The following is a 16,911-nucleotide window of genomic DNA, read 5'->3' on the forward strand; positions in this document are numbered from 1 at the left end:
TTTCATGGCCCAGGATATGGTCTTTGGGTACTTAAAAAGACTGTGTATTCTGTTGTTGGATGAAGTAGTCTATAAATGATTATTAGATTCTGTTGTTTCGTGGTAGTATGCAGTTACGGTACATTATTGTTGATTTTCTGTCTGGTTGTTCTATCTATTGTTGAACAAGGCATATTGAAGTCCCCAGATAAAATTATGAATTTGCATGTTTCTCTTTTCAGTTCTATAAGTTTTTACTTCACATATATTGCAGTCCGTTATTTAGTGCATACACATTTAGGATTGCTATCTCTTTTTGGTGGATTGACCCTTTTATCATTATATGATATCCCTCCCTGGGCATGTAAATTTTCTTTGCTCTGAAATCTACTTTATCTGATATTGTATTAGTCAGGGTTCTCCAGAGAAACAGAACCAATAGTATGTGTATATGTATAGAGAGATTTATTTTAAGGAATTGGCCCATATGATTATGTAGGCTGGCAGGTCCAAAACCTGCAGTCAAGTCTGAAGGCTATCAGGCTGGAGACCCAGAAAAGAACTGATGTTGCAGTTAAAATCCAAAGGCTATACTGCTGGCAGAATACTGTCTTGCCTGGGGAAGTCAGTCTTTTGTTCTAGTCAGACCTTCAACTGGTAGTCCCTCCACATTATGGAAGGCATTCAGATTTACTTAAAGTCTACTGATATAAATGTTAATCTCATCCAAAAACACCCTCACAGAAACACCTGGAATAGTGTTTGACCATACACATGGACACCATAGCCCAGCCAAGTTGAAGTATAAAATTAACCATCACAGATATTAACATAGCCACTCCTGATCTCTTTTGATTAATATTTGAACGATATATCTTTTTCCATCCTTTTCATTTCAACATACCTAAGTCATTATGTTTGAAATAAATTTCTTGTAGTCAGAATGTAGTTGGGTCATGTTATTTTTTTAAACTTACTTTGACAACCTCAGTCTTTTTCTTTTTGACAATCTCAGTCTTAATTGGTATATTTAGATCATTTATATTTAATGTAAATGTAATATAATGTGTTAAGCCTTGTCTGCCATTTTAATTTTTGAATTTTATTTTATTTATTTATTTAAACAGCAGGTTCTTATTAGTCATCAACTTTATACACGTCAGTGTATACATGTCAATCCCAATCGCCCAATTCCTCACACCACCACCACCACCACCCCGCTGCTTTCCCTGCTTGGTGTCCAAATATTTGTCCTCTACATCTGTGTCTCTATTTCTGCCCTGCAAACTGGTTCATCTGTACCATTTTTCTAGGTTCTACATATATGCGTTAATATATGATATTTGTTTTTCTCTTTCTGACTTACATCACTCTGTATGACAGTCTCCATCCACGTCTCAACGAATGACCCAATTTCATTCCTCTTTACGGTTGAGTAATATTCCATTGTATATATGTATCACAACTTCTTTATCCATTCATCTATTGATGGGCATTTAGGTTGCTTCCATGACCTGGCTATTGTAAATAGTGCTGCAATGAACATTGGGGGTGCATGTGTCTTTTTGAATTATGGCTTTCGCTGGGTATATGCCCAGTAGTGGGATTGCTGGATCATATGGTAATTCTATTTTAAGATTTTTAAGGAACCTCCATACTGTTCTCCATAGTGGCTGTATCAATTTACATTCCTACCAAGAGTGAAACAGGGTTCCCTTTTCTCCACACACTCTCATTTGTTGTTTGTAGATTTTCTGATGATGCCCATTCTAATTGGTGTGAGATGATACTTCATTGTAGTTTTGATTTGCATTTCTCTAATAATTAGTGATGTTGAGCAGTTTTTCATTTGCTTCATGGCCATCTGTATGTCTTCTTTGGAGAAATGTCTACTTAGGTCTTCTGTCCATTTATTAATTGGGTTGTTTGTTTTTTTAACATTGAGCTGCATGAGCTGTTTATATATTTTGGAGATTAATCCTTTGTCCGTTGATTTGTTTGCAAATATTTTCTCCCATTCTGAGGGTTGTGTTTTCTTCTTGTTTATGGTTTCCTTTGCTGTGCAAAAGTTTTGAAGTTTCATTAGGTCCCATTTGTTTATTTTTGTTTTTATTTCCATTACTCTAGGAGGAGGATCAAAAAAGATCTTGCTGTGCTTTATGTCAAAGAGTGTTCTTCCTATGTTTTCCTCTAAGAGTTTTAGAGTGTCTGGTCTTACGTTTGGGCCTTGAATCCATTTTGAGTTTATTATTGTGTATGGTGTTAGGGAGTGTTCTAATTTCATTCTTTTACATGTAGCTGTCCAGTTTTCCCAGCACCAGTTATTGAAGAGACAGTCTTTTCCCCAATGTATATCCTTGCCTCCTTTGTCATAGATTAGTTGACCATAGGTGTGTGTGTTTATCTCTGGGCTTTCTATCTTGTTACATTGATCTATGTTTCTGTTTTTGTGCCAGTACCATATTGTCTTGATTACTATAGCTTTGTAATATAGTCTGAAGTCAGGGAATCAGATTCCTCCAGCTCAGTTTTTTTCCATCAAGACTGCTTTGGCTAATTGGGGTATTTTTTGTCTCCATACATATTTCAAGATCTTTTGTTCTAGTTTTTTAAAAAATGCATTGGTAATTTGGTAGGGATTGCATTGCTTTGGGTAGTATAGTCATTTTCACAATATTCATTCTTTCAATCCAAGAACATGGTATATCTCTCCATCTGTTGGTATCATCTTTAATTTCTTTCATCAGTGTCTTATAGTTTTCTGCATACAGGTCTTTTGTCTTCCTTGGTAGGTTTATTCCTAGGTATTTTATTCTTTTTGTCGCAATGGTAAATAGGAGTGTTTCCTTAATTTCTCCTTCAGATTTTTCATCATTAGTGTACAGAAATGCAAGAGATTTCTGTGCATTCATTTTGTATCCTGCCACTTTACCAAATTCATTGATTAACTCTAGTAGTTTTCTGGTGACATTTTTAGGATTCTCTATGTATAGTATCATGTCATCTGCAAACAGTGACAGTTTTAATTCTTCTTTTCCAATTTGGATTCCTTTTATTTCTTTTTCTTCTCTGATTGCCGTGGCTATGACTTCCAAGACTATGTTGAATAATACTGGTGAGAGTGCACATCCTTGTGTTGTTCCTGATCTAGAGGAAATGCTTTCAGTTTTTCACCATTGAGAAAGATGTTTGCTGTGGGTTTGTCGTATATGGCCTTTATTATGTTGAGGTAGGTTTCCTCTATGCCAGTTTTCTGGAGAGTCTTTATCATAAATGTGTGTTGCATTTTGTCAAAGCTTTTTCTGCATCTGTTGAGATGATCATATGGATTTTATTCTTCAATTTGTTAATATGGTGTATCACATTGATTGATTTGCGTATACTGAAGACTCCTTGCATCCCTGGGATAAAACCTACTTGATCATGGTGTATGATCCTTTTAATGTGTTGTTGGATTCTGTTTGCTAGTATTTTGTTGAGGATTTTTGCATCTATATTCATCAGTGATATTGGTCTGTAATTTTCTTTTTGTGTAATATCTTTGTCTGGTTTTAGTATCAGGGTGATGGTGGCCTCATAGATTGCGTTTGGGAATGTTCCTTCTTCTGCAATTTTTTGGAAGACTTTGAGGAGGATGGATGTTAGCTCTTCTCTAAATGTTTGATAAAATTCACCTGTGAAGCCATCTGGTCCTCGACTTTTGTTTGTTGGAAGATTTCTAATCACATTTTCAATTTCATTACTTGTGATTGGTCTGTTGATATTTTCTGTTTCTTCCTGGTTCAGTCTTGGAAGGTTATATCTTTCTAAGAATTTGTCCATTTCTTCCAGGTAGTCCATTTTATTGGCATACAGTTGCTTGTAGTAGTCTCTTAGGAAGCTTTTTATTTCTGCGGTGTCTGTTTTAACTTCTCCTTTTTCATTTCTAATTTTATTGATTTGAGTCCTCTCCCTCTTTTTCTTGATGAGACTGTTAATGGTTTATCAATTTTGTTTATCTTCTCAAGGAACCAGCTTTTCATTTTATTCATCTTTGCTATTGTTTTCTTTGTTTCTATTTTATTTATTTCTGCTCTGATCTTTATGATTTCTTTCCTTCTGCTAACTTTGGGTTTTGTTTGTTCTTCTTTCTCTAGTTCCCTTAGGTGTAAGGTAGATTGTTTATTTGAGATTTTTCTTGTTTCATGAGGTAGGGTTGTATAACTATAAACTTCTCTCTTAGAACTACTTTTGCTGCATCCAATAGGTTTTGGATTGTTCTGTTTTCATTGTCATTTGTCTCTAGGTATTTTTTGATTTCCTCCTTGATTTCTTCAGTGATCTCTTGGTAATTTAGTAACGTATTGTTTAGCCTCCATGTGTTTGTGCTTTTTACGTTTTTTTCCCTTTAATTCATTTCTAATCTCATAGCATTGTGGTCAGAAAAGATGCTTGGTATGACTTCAATATTCTTAAATTTACTGAGGCTTGATTTATGACCCAAGTAGTGATCTATAGTGGAGAATGTTCCATGCACACTTGAGAAGAAAGTGTAATTTGCTGTTTTTGGATGGAATGTCCTTTAAATATCAATTAAGTCTATCTGGTCTACTGTGTCATTTAAAGCTTCTGTTTCCTTATTTATTTTCATTTTTGATGATCTGTCCATTGGTGTAAGTGAGGTGTTAAAGTCCCCCACTATTATTGTGTTACTGTCGATTTCCTCTTTTATAGCTGTTAGCAGTTGCTTTATGTATTGAGGTGCTCCTATTTTGGGGGCATATATATATTTATAATTTTTATATCTTCTTCTTGGATTGATCTCTTGATCATTAAGTAGTGTCCTTCCTTGTCTCTTGTAACATTCTTTATTTTAAAGTCTATTTTATCTGTTATGAATATTGCTACTCCAGCTTTCTTTAGATTTCCATTTGCATGGAATATCTTTTTCCATCCCCTCACTTTCAATCTGTATGTGTCCATAGGTCTGAAGTTGGTGTCTTTTAGACATCATACCTATGGGTCTTGTTTTTGTATCAATTCAGCTAGCCTGTGTCTTTTGGTTGGAGCATTTAATCCATTCATGTTTAAGGTAAACCATAATTCAAAAGGAGTCATGTACCAATATGTTCTTTGCAGCTCTCTTTAGAATAGCCAGGACATGGAAACAACCTAAGTGTCCTTCAACAGATGAATGGATAAAGAAGATGTCACGCATGTATACAATGGAATATTACTCAACCATAAAAGGAAACGAAATTGAGTTATTTATAGTGAGGTGGATGGACCTAGAGTCTGTCATACAGAGTGAAGTAAGTCAGAAAGAGAAAAACAAATACCGTATGCTAACATATATATATGGAATCTAAGAAAAAAAAATGGTCATGAAGAACCTAGGGGTAAGACGGGAATAAAGACACAGACCTACTAGAGAATGGAGTTGAGGATATGGGGAGGGGGAAGGGTAAGCTGTGACAAAGTGAGAGAGTGGCATGGACATATATACACTACCAAACGTAAAATAGATAGCTAGTGGGAAGCAGCTGCATAGCACAGGGAGGTCAGCTACGTGGTTTGTGACCACCTAGAGTGGTGGGATAGGGAGGGTGAGAGGGAGGGAGACACAAGAGGGAAGAGATATCGGAACATATGTATATGTATAACTGATTCACTTTGTTATAAAGCAGAAACTAACACACCATTGTAAAGCAATTATACTCCAATAAAGATGTTAAAAAAATTATCGATATGTATGATCCTATGACCATTTTCTTAATTGTTTTGGATTTGTTTTTGTTGGTCCTTTTCTTCTCTCATGTTTCTCACTTAGAGAAGTTCCTTTAGCATTTGTTGTACACCTGGTTTGGTGGTGCTGAATTCTGTTAGCTTTTGCTTGTCTGTAAAGCTTATGATTTCTCCATAGAATCTGAATGAGATCCTTGCCGGGTAGAGTAATCTTGGTTGTAGGTTCTTCCCTTTCATCACTTTATGTATATCATGCCAGTCCCTTCTGGCTTGTAGAGTTTCTGCTGAGAAATCAGCTGTTAACCTTATGGGAGTTCCCTTGTATGTTATTTGTCATTTTTCCCTTGCTGCTTTCAATAATTTATCTTTAATTTTTGCCAATTTGATTACTATGTGTCTTGGTGTGTTTCTCTTTGGTTTATTCTGTGTGGGACTTGCTGCCCTGCCTGAACTCGGGTGGCTATTTCCTTTCCCATGTTAGGGAAGTTTTTGACTATAATCTCTTGAAATATTTTCTCTGGTCCTTTCTCTTTCTCTTCTTCTGGGAGCCCTATAATGTGAATGTTGTTGCGTTTAATCTTGTCCCAGAAGTCTCTTAGGCTGTCTTCATTTCTTTCACTCTTTTTTCTTTATTGTGCTCCACAGCAGTGAATTCCACATTCTGTCTTCCTGGTCACTTATCTTTTCTTCTGCCTCAGTTATTCTGCTCTTGATTCCTTCTAGTGTTGTTTCCATTTCAATTATTTTATTGCTCACCTCTGTTTGTTTTTTCTTTAATTCCTCTAGGTGTTTGTTAAGCATTTCTTGCATCTTCTCGATCTTTGCCTCCATTCTTTTTCTGAGGTCCTGGATCATCTTCACTATCATTATTCTGAATTCTTTTTCTGGAAGGTTGCCTATCTCCACTTCATTTAGTTGTTTTTCTGGGGTTTTATCTTATTCCTTCATCTGGTACATAGCCCTCTGCCTTTTCATCTTGTCTATCTTTCTGTGAATCAACACTACTTTTGCCTTATTAATTTTCAGTTCCAGATGATATGTTCACTGGTGTAACTAGGGTGTTAAAGTTGCCTACTATCATTGTATTATTGTCAATTTCTCCCTTTATGTCTGTTAGTGTTTGCTTTGTATATTTAGGTGCTCCTGTTTTCAGTGTGTTTATGTTAATGAGTGCAATATCCTCTTCTTGTACTGATCCCTTTATCATTATATAATGCCCTCTTTTTTCTTTTGTTTTAGACTTTGTTATAAATTCTATTTTGTCTGATATGAGTATTGTTACCTTCCCTTTCTTGTCTTTTCTTTTTACATAAAATGTCGTTTTCTATCTGTTAACTTTCAGTCTGTGTGAGAGTCTGCCTCCTGTAGGCAGCACACAGATAGGTCTTGTTTTTTTATTCAATCAGCACCCTAGGTCTTTTGATTGGATCATTTATTCCACTGATATATAATGTGATTATTGAAAGAAAAACACTGCCATTTTATTACTTGTTTTTCAGTTGATTTTGTAGTTATTCTCTGTTCATTTCTTCCTTTTTGGTTTGATGATTTTCTTTAGCAGTATTTGTGTTCCTTTCTTTTTAGTGTCTGTGTATCTATTGTAGGTTTTTGACTTGTGCTTACCAGGGTGTTCACGTATGTTAACCTATAACTATACATACTTTTCTAAAACTGGCAGTCATTTAAGTTCAAACACATTCTGAAATATGTACACTTTTTATCCCCCACCCCCACATTTTTTGTTTCTGATGTCACATTTTACATCTTCATGTTTATCCCTTAACTGTTTATTGTAGTTATAACTGCTTTACAATTTTTTAAATCTTTTAATCTTCATAGTAGCTTATTTAAATGGTGAAACTCAGTTCCTACTATATACTTGCCTTTACTATTGGGATTTTTCCTTTCCTATAAATTCTTACTTCTTGTTATAGTCTTTTCTTTTCCACTTAGAGAAGACCCTTGAACATTTATTTAGGGTGGGTTTAATATTGATGAACTCTTTAGGTTTTGCTTGTCTGAGAACTTCTTTATCTATTGTTCATTTCTAAATGAAAATATTGCTGGGTAGAGTATCCTAGGTTGCAGATTTTTCCTTTTCAACCCTTGAATATATTATGCCACTCCCTTCTGACATACAAAATATCTGCCAAAAAATCAACTGATAGTCTTGTGGGTGTTCCCTTGTATATAATGCTTTGTTTTTCTCTTGCTGCCTTTATAATTCTCTCTTTATATTTAACTTTTACCATATTAATTATGATATGTCTTGGTGTGGGTCTGTTTGAGTTCCTCTTGATTGAGACCCTCTGTGTTCCCTGTACTTGGATATCTGTTTCCTTCTTCAGGTTGGGAAGTTTTCACCCATGATTTCATTAAATAAAATTTCAACTCCCTTCTCTCTCTTCTCCTTCTGGAACCCGTATAAGGTGAATATTGGTATGCTTGATGTTATCCCAAATATCGGTTAAATTGTTATCATTAAAACTTTTTTCTTTTTGCTGTTCTGATTGGTTGATTTCCAGTATTCTATCTCTCAGATAACTTATGCATTTTGCTGTATCACCTACTCTGCTGTTTATTCCTTGTAGTGTGTTTTTCCTTTCAGTTATTGTATTCTTCAGTTCTGACTGATTCTTTTCTATATTTTTGAGTTCCTTTTAAAAATTCTCACTGTGTTCATCTATTCTTTCCCCTAATTCAGTTAGCATTCTTATTATCTGGTAGATTAATTAACCAAGGAAGTAAAAGACCTATACTCTGAAAACTATAAAACATTGATAAAGGAAATTGAAGATGATACAAAGAAATGGAAAAATATCCCATGTTCTTGGATTGGAAGAATTAACATTGTTAAAATGGCCATACTGCCCAAAGCAGTCTACAGATTTAATGCAATCCCTATCAAATTACCCACGACATTTTTCACAGAACTAGAGCAAATAATCCTAAAATTTATATGGAACCATGAAAGACCCAGAATTGCCAAAGCAACCCTGAGGAAAAAGAACAAAGCTAGAGGTATCACACTCCCTGACTTCATACTATACTACAAAGCTGCAGTAGTCAAAACAACATGGTACAGACACATAGGTCAGTGGAACAGAACAGAGAGTGTAGAAATAAACCCACACACTTATGGCCCATTAATATACAACAAAGGAGGAGAAAAGATATATAATGGAGAAAAGAGAGTCTGTTCAATAAGTAGTACTGGGAAAACTGGACAGCTACATGTAAAAGAATGAGATTAGAATATTTTATCACACCATATATGAAAAATAAACTCAAAATGGATTAAATACCTAAACATAAGACCTGAAACCATAAAACTCTTAGAAGAAAATATAGGCAGAACACCCTTTGACATAAATTGTAACTATATTTTTTTGGATCTGTCTCCTACAACAAATGAAATTTAAAAAAACTAAAGAAATAAGACCTAATTAAACTTAAAAGCTTTTGCACAACAAAGGAACCCATTGATGAAATGAAAAGACAACCTACTGAATGGGAGAAAATATTTGCAAATGATATGACCAATAAGGGGTTAATATCCAAAATATATAAACAGCTCATACAACTCAACATCAAAAAATCAAACAACCCAATTAAAAACTGGGCAGAAGACCTGAATAGACATTTTTCCAAAGAAGACATATGCATGGCCAATAGGCACATAAAAAGATGCTCGATATCACTAATTATTAGAGAAATGCAAATCAAAACAACAACAAGATATCACCTCACATCTGTCAGAATGACTATCTTCAAAAAGTCAACAAATAACAAATGTTGGCAAGGATGTAGAGAAAAGGGAACGCTTGTACACTGTTGGTGGGAATATAAATTGGTGCAGCCACTATGGAAGACAGTATGGAGGTTCCTCAAAAAACTAAAAATAGGACTACCATATGATCCAGCAATTCCACTCCTGGGTATATATCTAGAAAAAACAAAAATATTAATTCAAAAGATACATGTACCCGATGTTCATAACAGCATATTTTATAATTGCCAAAATATGGAAGCAACCTAAGTGTCCATCAACAGATGAATGGATAAAGAAGATATATATATATATATATATATATATATATATGCATACACACATATACATAACTCAGCCATAAAAAAAGGATGTTATTTTGTTTGTTGCAATATTGTGGATGGATGGACCTAGAGAATATTAGGCTAAGTGAAATAACTCTGGCAGAGAATGACAAATACTATATGATATCACTTATATGTGGAATGTAAAAAATAATACAAATGAATGTATATAGTGAAACAGAAACAGACTCATAGATATAGAAAACAAACTAGTGGTTACCAGTGTGGAGAGGGAATTGGGGAGGGACAAGTTAGGGGTATGGGATTAAGAGATACAAACTACCATGTATAAAATAGATAAGCAACAAGATATACTGTACAGAACAAGGAATTATAGCCATTATTTTGTAATAACTTTTAATGGAGTATAATCTATAAAAATATTGAATCACTATGTTGTACATCTGAAACTAATATAATATTTTTAATGAAATATTAAAATATTCAATTAAGAAAAAGGAGTGTGAATGTGCACCAAGGATAGAGTTTTGTGTTTGTGCATTCCCACCCACTAACACCTCAGAAAGGCATTCTCTTCTCCCCTCTCCTCTCCTCCCATCCTATCAGACCAAGCTCCTCAAGTCTGGCTTCAAACACCATCCCTTGCCCCAAGCTGCACTGGTTCTACTGGCCCTGGAAGAAAACTCACATTTCTCATCCACACTCCCTCTTTCCACTTCACTCGTTTTACCCTGCCATCCACTCTCCTCACTAGAGCACTCTCATGCTTACCCCTGTCACAAGGCTCAGTATGAGACCACTCCTTCTCCTAGTCTCTCCTTTTCTCCTCTTTGTCAATGGTAAAGCAATGGTAAAAGTCCTACAAGGCCTGGCATCAAGAACACCTTCAGATCCTTTGTGTCCCATTCCTATGTCTCCCACTGTTTGTGTATCCCAGTGTCTTTGTGTCTCAACCTTTGAGTGTCACAGTGTTTGTGTATATCCCAGCGACATTGTGTCCAAATGTTTTAGTTTCTGTGTGTCCTAATGTCTTTATGCCCTGGTGTCTCTGTGTTCCAGTGTTTGTATGTCCTAATGACTGTGTGTCATAGCTTTTCTCTATGCCCAAGTGTCTATGTGTCTTGGGGTCAGTGTTTGAATATCCCAGCACCGTGTCCCCACTGTTGGTATTTACCCTTATGTGTAAATGCCAGTGTCTCTGTGCCCCAGTGTCTGTACATGTCCCAATGACTATATTGAACAGTGATGTTATCTTAGCATCTGTGTATATCTCAGAATCTTTGTGTTTCCAGTTTCAATATGTCCCAGTGGCTGTATATCTCAATGTCTGTGTTTCCTAGGGTCTGTGAGTTGCAGGGTCCAGGTATGTTCCAATGACTGCTTGTCCTAGTCTCTGGGTCCCAGTGTGTGTCCCAGGGTCTCTGTGTTACAATGTCTTTGTGTGTCCCATTGACCAAGTGTGCCTGTGTTTCTGTGTCCCAGTCAGTGGTTCTTATTGTCAGTATGTACTAACTCCTGTTTTCCAGTGTCTATGCATCCTATTTACTGTATGTTCCAATGTTGTATATTTCCTGATGACAGTATATCCCAGTGTTTATGAGCCTTACTTTCTGTGTGTTCCCATATCTGTATGCCTCAGTGTTTGTGTATCCCAATGCTTGTGTTTCCTGGTGTCTGTGCTTCATAGAATCTGTGAATGTCCCAGTGTTGGTGTGTCCCAATGTCTGTGTACCTTGTGTGTGTGCACCAATATCTATGTGTTCCAGTGCTTGTGTATCCCAGAGTCTGAGTATCCTAGTGACTATGCACCAGTATCTACATTCCCAGTGTCTGAGTGTCTCAATGAATATATATCCCCATGTCACTGTATATCAAAGTTTCTATGTGTCTCAAGTTCTATGTGTCTCTGTCTATGTACCACAATGTCTATGTATACCAATTTCTCTTATCTCTGTAAATAAGTGCATTAGTGTCCATGTGCCCCCAGTGTCTGTGTGTCATAGTGTCAGCATGTTGGTTGTATAGCTCAGTTTCAGTGTTTCTGTGTGCCTCAGTTTCTATCCCAGTCTGTGTGCCCTAGTGTTTTCATACTAGTGTCTGTGTGTTTTAATATCTGTGGAAAGAGTGTCTGTACGTCCCAGTGTCAGTGTATCCCCATGTCTGTAAGTTCCAGTGTCTATGTGTTCTAGTGTCTATGCAAGTCCCAATGGACTGTATTTTCTATTGTCTGTCAATGTCTGTATGTCCCAGTGTTTGTGTGTTCCAAAGTGACTGTGTGTTCCAGAGTAAGCATGTTGCAGTGTGTCTATGTATTTCAGTGTTTTGTGTGCCTTAGTGTCTGTACCCCAGTTTCTGTGTGTTTGAGTCTGCATATCCCAGGGTCTACATGTTTCAGTGACTGTGTCCCTATGTCAGCATGTCGTATTCTGTCTGAGTTTCAGTGTTTGTGTGCCTTAGGGACTATATCACACTGTCTGTATGTCCTAGTGTTTGCGTGTCCTTGAATCTGTAGGTTTAAGTGTTTGCTACTGTATATGCCAGTATCTGTATGTTTTCTGGTGTCTGTATGTCCTAGTTTCTGAGGACCCCAATGTTTGTATGTTCCAGTGTGTACCACAACATCGCTATGTGTCAGTGTTTGTGTGTCTCAGGGTCTGTAAGTCCCAGTGGTTGTTTGTCTCAGTGTCTGTGTACCTTGTTTCCCAGTGCCTAGGTGCCCTAGTGACTGTATCCCCGTGTTTCTGTACATCCAAGTGTCTATGTGTCTCAGGGGCTGTGTCCCAGTGTCTGTACACCCAAGTATCTGTGTGTCTCAATGTTTATGTATCCCAGTGTCTATGTACCTCAATGTCTATAAGTCCCTGTTTCTGTCTACTGACTATGCAACAGTCTGTGTGTCAAAATGACTGTGTGTCACAGTGTATATATAACTCCCAGTATCTGTAGATCACAGCCTCTCTGTACTCTAATGCTTGGGTGTCCCAATATCTGTTTATGTCCTAACAACTGTATGTTCTAGTGTCTGTGTGTCTTGATGTCTGTGAGTGTTCTGGTATCTGTGTTCCTCAATTTTTATATGTCCCATGGTTTGTGTACCCCAGTGACTGTTTCCATGTTGCATATGTCTCTTAGTTTCAGTGTTTTTGTGTACTTCAGTACCTGTAGCCCAGTGTTTATGTGTCACAACATCTGTTTGATCCAGTTCTGTGGTGGTTCTATGGTGATTCTGTGTCTCTATGTGCCTCAATAACTGTATGTCCCAGGATGTGTCCCAGTTCCTGTGTGTTCCAATGTCAGTGTGCCTCAGTGTATGTATATTCCAGTGTTTGCTTGTTCCACTGTTTGTGAGGTAAAGTGTCTGTGTGTCTCAGTGTTTTTATATGTCCTTATGTCTGTGTGCCTCAATATCTATATTCTATTGTCTGTGTGTTCCAGTCTCAGCATGCTCCTGTGTGTCTCTGAGTTTCAGTTTTTGTGTGCTTCAGTCTCTATACCCCAGTTTCCTTGTGTCCCAGTGTGTGTGTGTATCCCAGGTTTTATGTGTCCCTGTTTGTGTATCCCTTTTTGTGTTCCTGAGTCTTTACATGTTCCTGAATCTTTTCACTTTTCTGAGTCTTTATTGTGTCCTCGAGTCATTGTTCATCCTTGAGTCTGCATGTTCCTGAGTCTTTGCATGTGATCTAGGATCTAGTGTCTGTTCATCTCCATGTCAGGGCACCCATAAGCCTCTGTGTTCCAGTATCTGTGTGTTCCTATCTTTGTGCATCCCCAAGTTTTGCATATCCCTGAACTTTTGTGATCCAGTGTAAGTGTGTCCTGGAGTCTCTATATTCCTGTCTGGGTGTCTCTCTCTGAGCCTCTGTGTTCTAGTGTCTATATTAATGAATCTGCACATGCCTCCTTCTATGTGCCCTTGTTTGGTGAGTCTCTGAGTCTCTGCATCTCTGGGGCTTGGCTCTCCATGTCTGTGATTTTGTATTTATCCTACTTCTCCATTTATTTTCGCCAGCTTTTGCCAATGTTTCTGTATTATTTTCTTGATGTTGCTGTGTCTTAAGTTGCTCTGTGCCTCAGTGCCTCTCTTTCTTAGTCCATTGATCTTTTTCTCTAGATTCCCATGACTGTGTTCTTGTTTCTATGGGTCTGTTTGTCAGGGTGTCTCTCTGTATCCGTTCCTCTTTTCGTCTTGCTCTGTCCTTGGTATGCTTTTGATCTGACTCACCACGTCTGTGTCCCTGTCTCTGTTTGTGTCTGGTGTCTGGATCCATGTCTTTTTATTTTTGACCCACTATTTATGTGTCCTTGGGTCTTGATTCACTGTCCCCATCCTTTCATCTGTGGCCCTGGTTGCCTTTTTGTGTGTCTCTATTTCTGGGTAACCCAGGTGTATCTTGATTCTGTGTCTTTGCCCATTTGCTTATGTTCTGTGTATCTGTTTCTCTGTGTCTAGGTTTCTTTATTCCTATCTTGATCCTTCCAGAAGTGTGCCTGTGTTTCTGTCCCTATGTCTAGCCTGTATCCATACGATTGTGTTTGTGAGTTCACATCCCCATGTCTACTTGTTCTAAGATTTCTGTCTCTGAATTCCTGTGTCCCTGTCATTGTGTCACAATGTCCCCATTATTCCTGGGCCTCTATTTTGTCTGTCCTTATATCTCTGTTACCTGGTCTGAAACTTATCTCTTTGGTGGTGTTTGTCACTGTTGAGGTGTCTGCATCCCCATGTCTTTGTCGCTGGATCTCTAAATATATAAGTCTATGCTCCTGTCTCACTCTTAGTGTGTTTCTGCATGTGCGTGTGTCCTTGGGTCTTTGTCACCAAGTCTGGATCTGTGTAACATCTCTGTTTCTATGTCCTTATAGGTCTCTGGTCTTGTATCTTTGTGTTCTCTTCTCATCCCCCCCCATGTCTGCATGTCATCATGTCTATGTGTTTCTACCTCTCTGTCCTTGATATCTTGGACTGTGGTTTTGACCAATGTCCCCCTGGTTACTTCTATGTCCCTGTGTGTATTGACTCCTCTGCTCCTGTGTCTGGATCTCTGTGAATCTTTATCTTTTCATTTGTATGCTGTTATGTCTCAGTGTCTTCACATTAGTCATTGTGTGCCTGTCCCTGGGTGACCTCATTTTTGTCTCCCTGCCTCTTTGTTTGTGACAGGGACAGCACCTCAAAATGGGGATACAGAAGCCCAGCAAGTGGGCATCTGTTTCTCTGGGTTTATGTCCCTGATACTGTCACTCTGGCTTCCTGCCCCCCTCTTTGTATGTCTACATGCTCTTATGTCTATTCTCTTTATTTTGAGATCCTTGTGTTTCCACATGTCTCTATCTCTATTTACCCATCCATGTCTGTGTCCTCGTTGCTGTCTTTCTGTGTGTGATTCTGTGCCTTTGGTTGTGAGTATTATATGTGTGTGTCTACTGCTGTGTCATGGGATCCTTTTTGGTTCATTCATTCAGCAAATATTTACTAAGCACCTACTATGCGCTAGGCCCTGGGGATACATAGATGATTCAGAAAAGGTCCTTGCCCTCAAAGAGCTCACAGTCTAAGTAAGGGATCCAGACAAGTAAATAGATGATTACTACACAGTATGATAGGTGAGCTTGAATGGAATGTGGGGGTGGGCTATGGTAACAGGAGGGGACCACACTCAATCTATGGGAGGGGTCAGGGAAGGCCTCCTAGAGGAAGTGGCAACTAAGACTTGAAGAATATGTCCCACATAGAGGGGAGTCCTTGAAGAAGGGAGTCCCACATAGAAGGAAAAGCACACGCAAAGGCCCATTGGTGGGAGAGAGCATTGTTTGCTAGGGGAACTGTAAGAACTTTAAATATGTCATGGGAGCCAGAGGTCATGAGCAGGACTGGTGCCTCAGTTTTTTGTTTTAAGGAAGTCACTTCTAAGGCTGCTGTGGAGTATGGATTGAAAAGAGTAGAGACTGGAGACAGTAAGGACTGTGAGGAGGCAGAAGTCCCTAAGCCTCTAGGTCCATAGATCTGCATGTCTTTGTGTGTGTGTTCTGGTATATGCATCACTTAGTGCATGTATTAGTGTGCATGTCCCTGTGTGTTTCCACGTCCTCAGGGCCTTGTTCCTGGCTCACCCTATGCCCTGGCCTCTGGGTCTCCAAAACTCAGGTCTCTTCCTCTGGGGTTCAGGGGCCATCACAGGACATAGGCAATGTAGGGGTGGCCCAGCAGCCGCTGTACATGAGAGTGCTTCACCAGCCAGCAGGAAGCCCAGTGGGGTGGCAGCCTTGGTGAGTCCTTCAGCAGCCTCTTGCCTAGGATCACAGGCACATCTGGGCCCTGGTGCCTCCTCAAGCTTGGCGCCATAGGCCCTGCCACCAACTGGATGTCTGCATGCTGGAAATGTCCTGAGGGAGAGAGATGCAACACCAGTTAAGGCAGTGGTCTCAGTCCTACTGACAGCTCTGAGAGGATCCTAAAGCAGGAAACCTAGAAGGAAAAGTGGGAGGGAGGAAGGGCAGCAAAGGCCTGGAGGAGGGAAGAGGCTGAACATTGTGTGAAACGTGGAGGAGCCAGATGGGGCAGTAGTATGAAAGTAGAGAGCCAAGGTGGATGAGATGGCAGCAGAGGGGTTCAGTCCGGCTTGAAGGAGATGACAAGGCAGATTGGAGAAGTGAGGAAGTTCAGAGGAAGTAAAAATATCTGTCCAACCCACCATCACTGCCCAAACTCTTTGGCGTGTGCTTCTGCCTCAGGTTCTGCTAGTGTCTCCTGACCTACAGTCTGGCTTCCTGCAATCTCCCTTTACAGCAGCCTCCAGAGGGATCTTTGTAATACTCAGATCTGACTGTATCTTTCACCTGCTTATGCCTTTTCATGACTCCCATTGCCTTCAGGAAAAAGCCAAATTCCTCATGCTGGCATTCTTGTCTGATCACTCCAGCTCCATCTCCTCCAATCTCCATTCCTTTCCTCTACATGTTTGCTCAGCTTTACAGACCCAGTGTGGGTCTGTCTACTATAGGAGATCTTTCTTGAACTCCAAAGCTGGGCAAGATGCCTCACCCTGGGTTCCTCCAGCTCCCTGGACTGCTTTCTGTCTAGCACTGATAACTCCCTGGGATCACTATCCATGCCTGGGTCTGTCTTTTATATAT

General features: G+C 38.7%; 1 protein-coding gene across 1 annotated transcript in view; it reads right to left on the reverse strand.

Annotated features, from left to right (window-relative positions):
* Nucleotides 1-15,949: 15,949 nt before the first annotated feature.
* Nucleotides 15,950-16,911, reverse strand: part of ITIH6 (inter-alpha-trypsin inhibitor heavy chain family member 6) — a 40,888-nt gene continuing 39,926 nt past the window's right edge. The window contains 1 exon segment of the mRNA XM_029240180.1: nt 15,950-16,161. Within this exon segment, the coding sequence (XP_029096013.1) occupies nt 15,950-16,161 (212 nt within the window).

Source organism: Monodon monoceros, unplaced genomic scaffold (assembly GCF_005190385.1).
Source record: "Monodon monoceros isolate NGI ecotype Baffin Bay Population unplaced genomic scaffold, NGI_Narwhal_1 Super_Scaffold_22, whole genome shotgun sequence".
Taxonomy (NCBI): Eukaryota; Metazoa; Chordata; class Mammalia; order Artiodactyla; family Monodontidae; genus Monodon; species Monodon monoceros.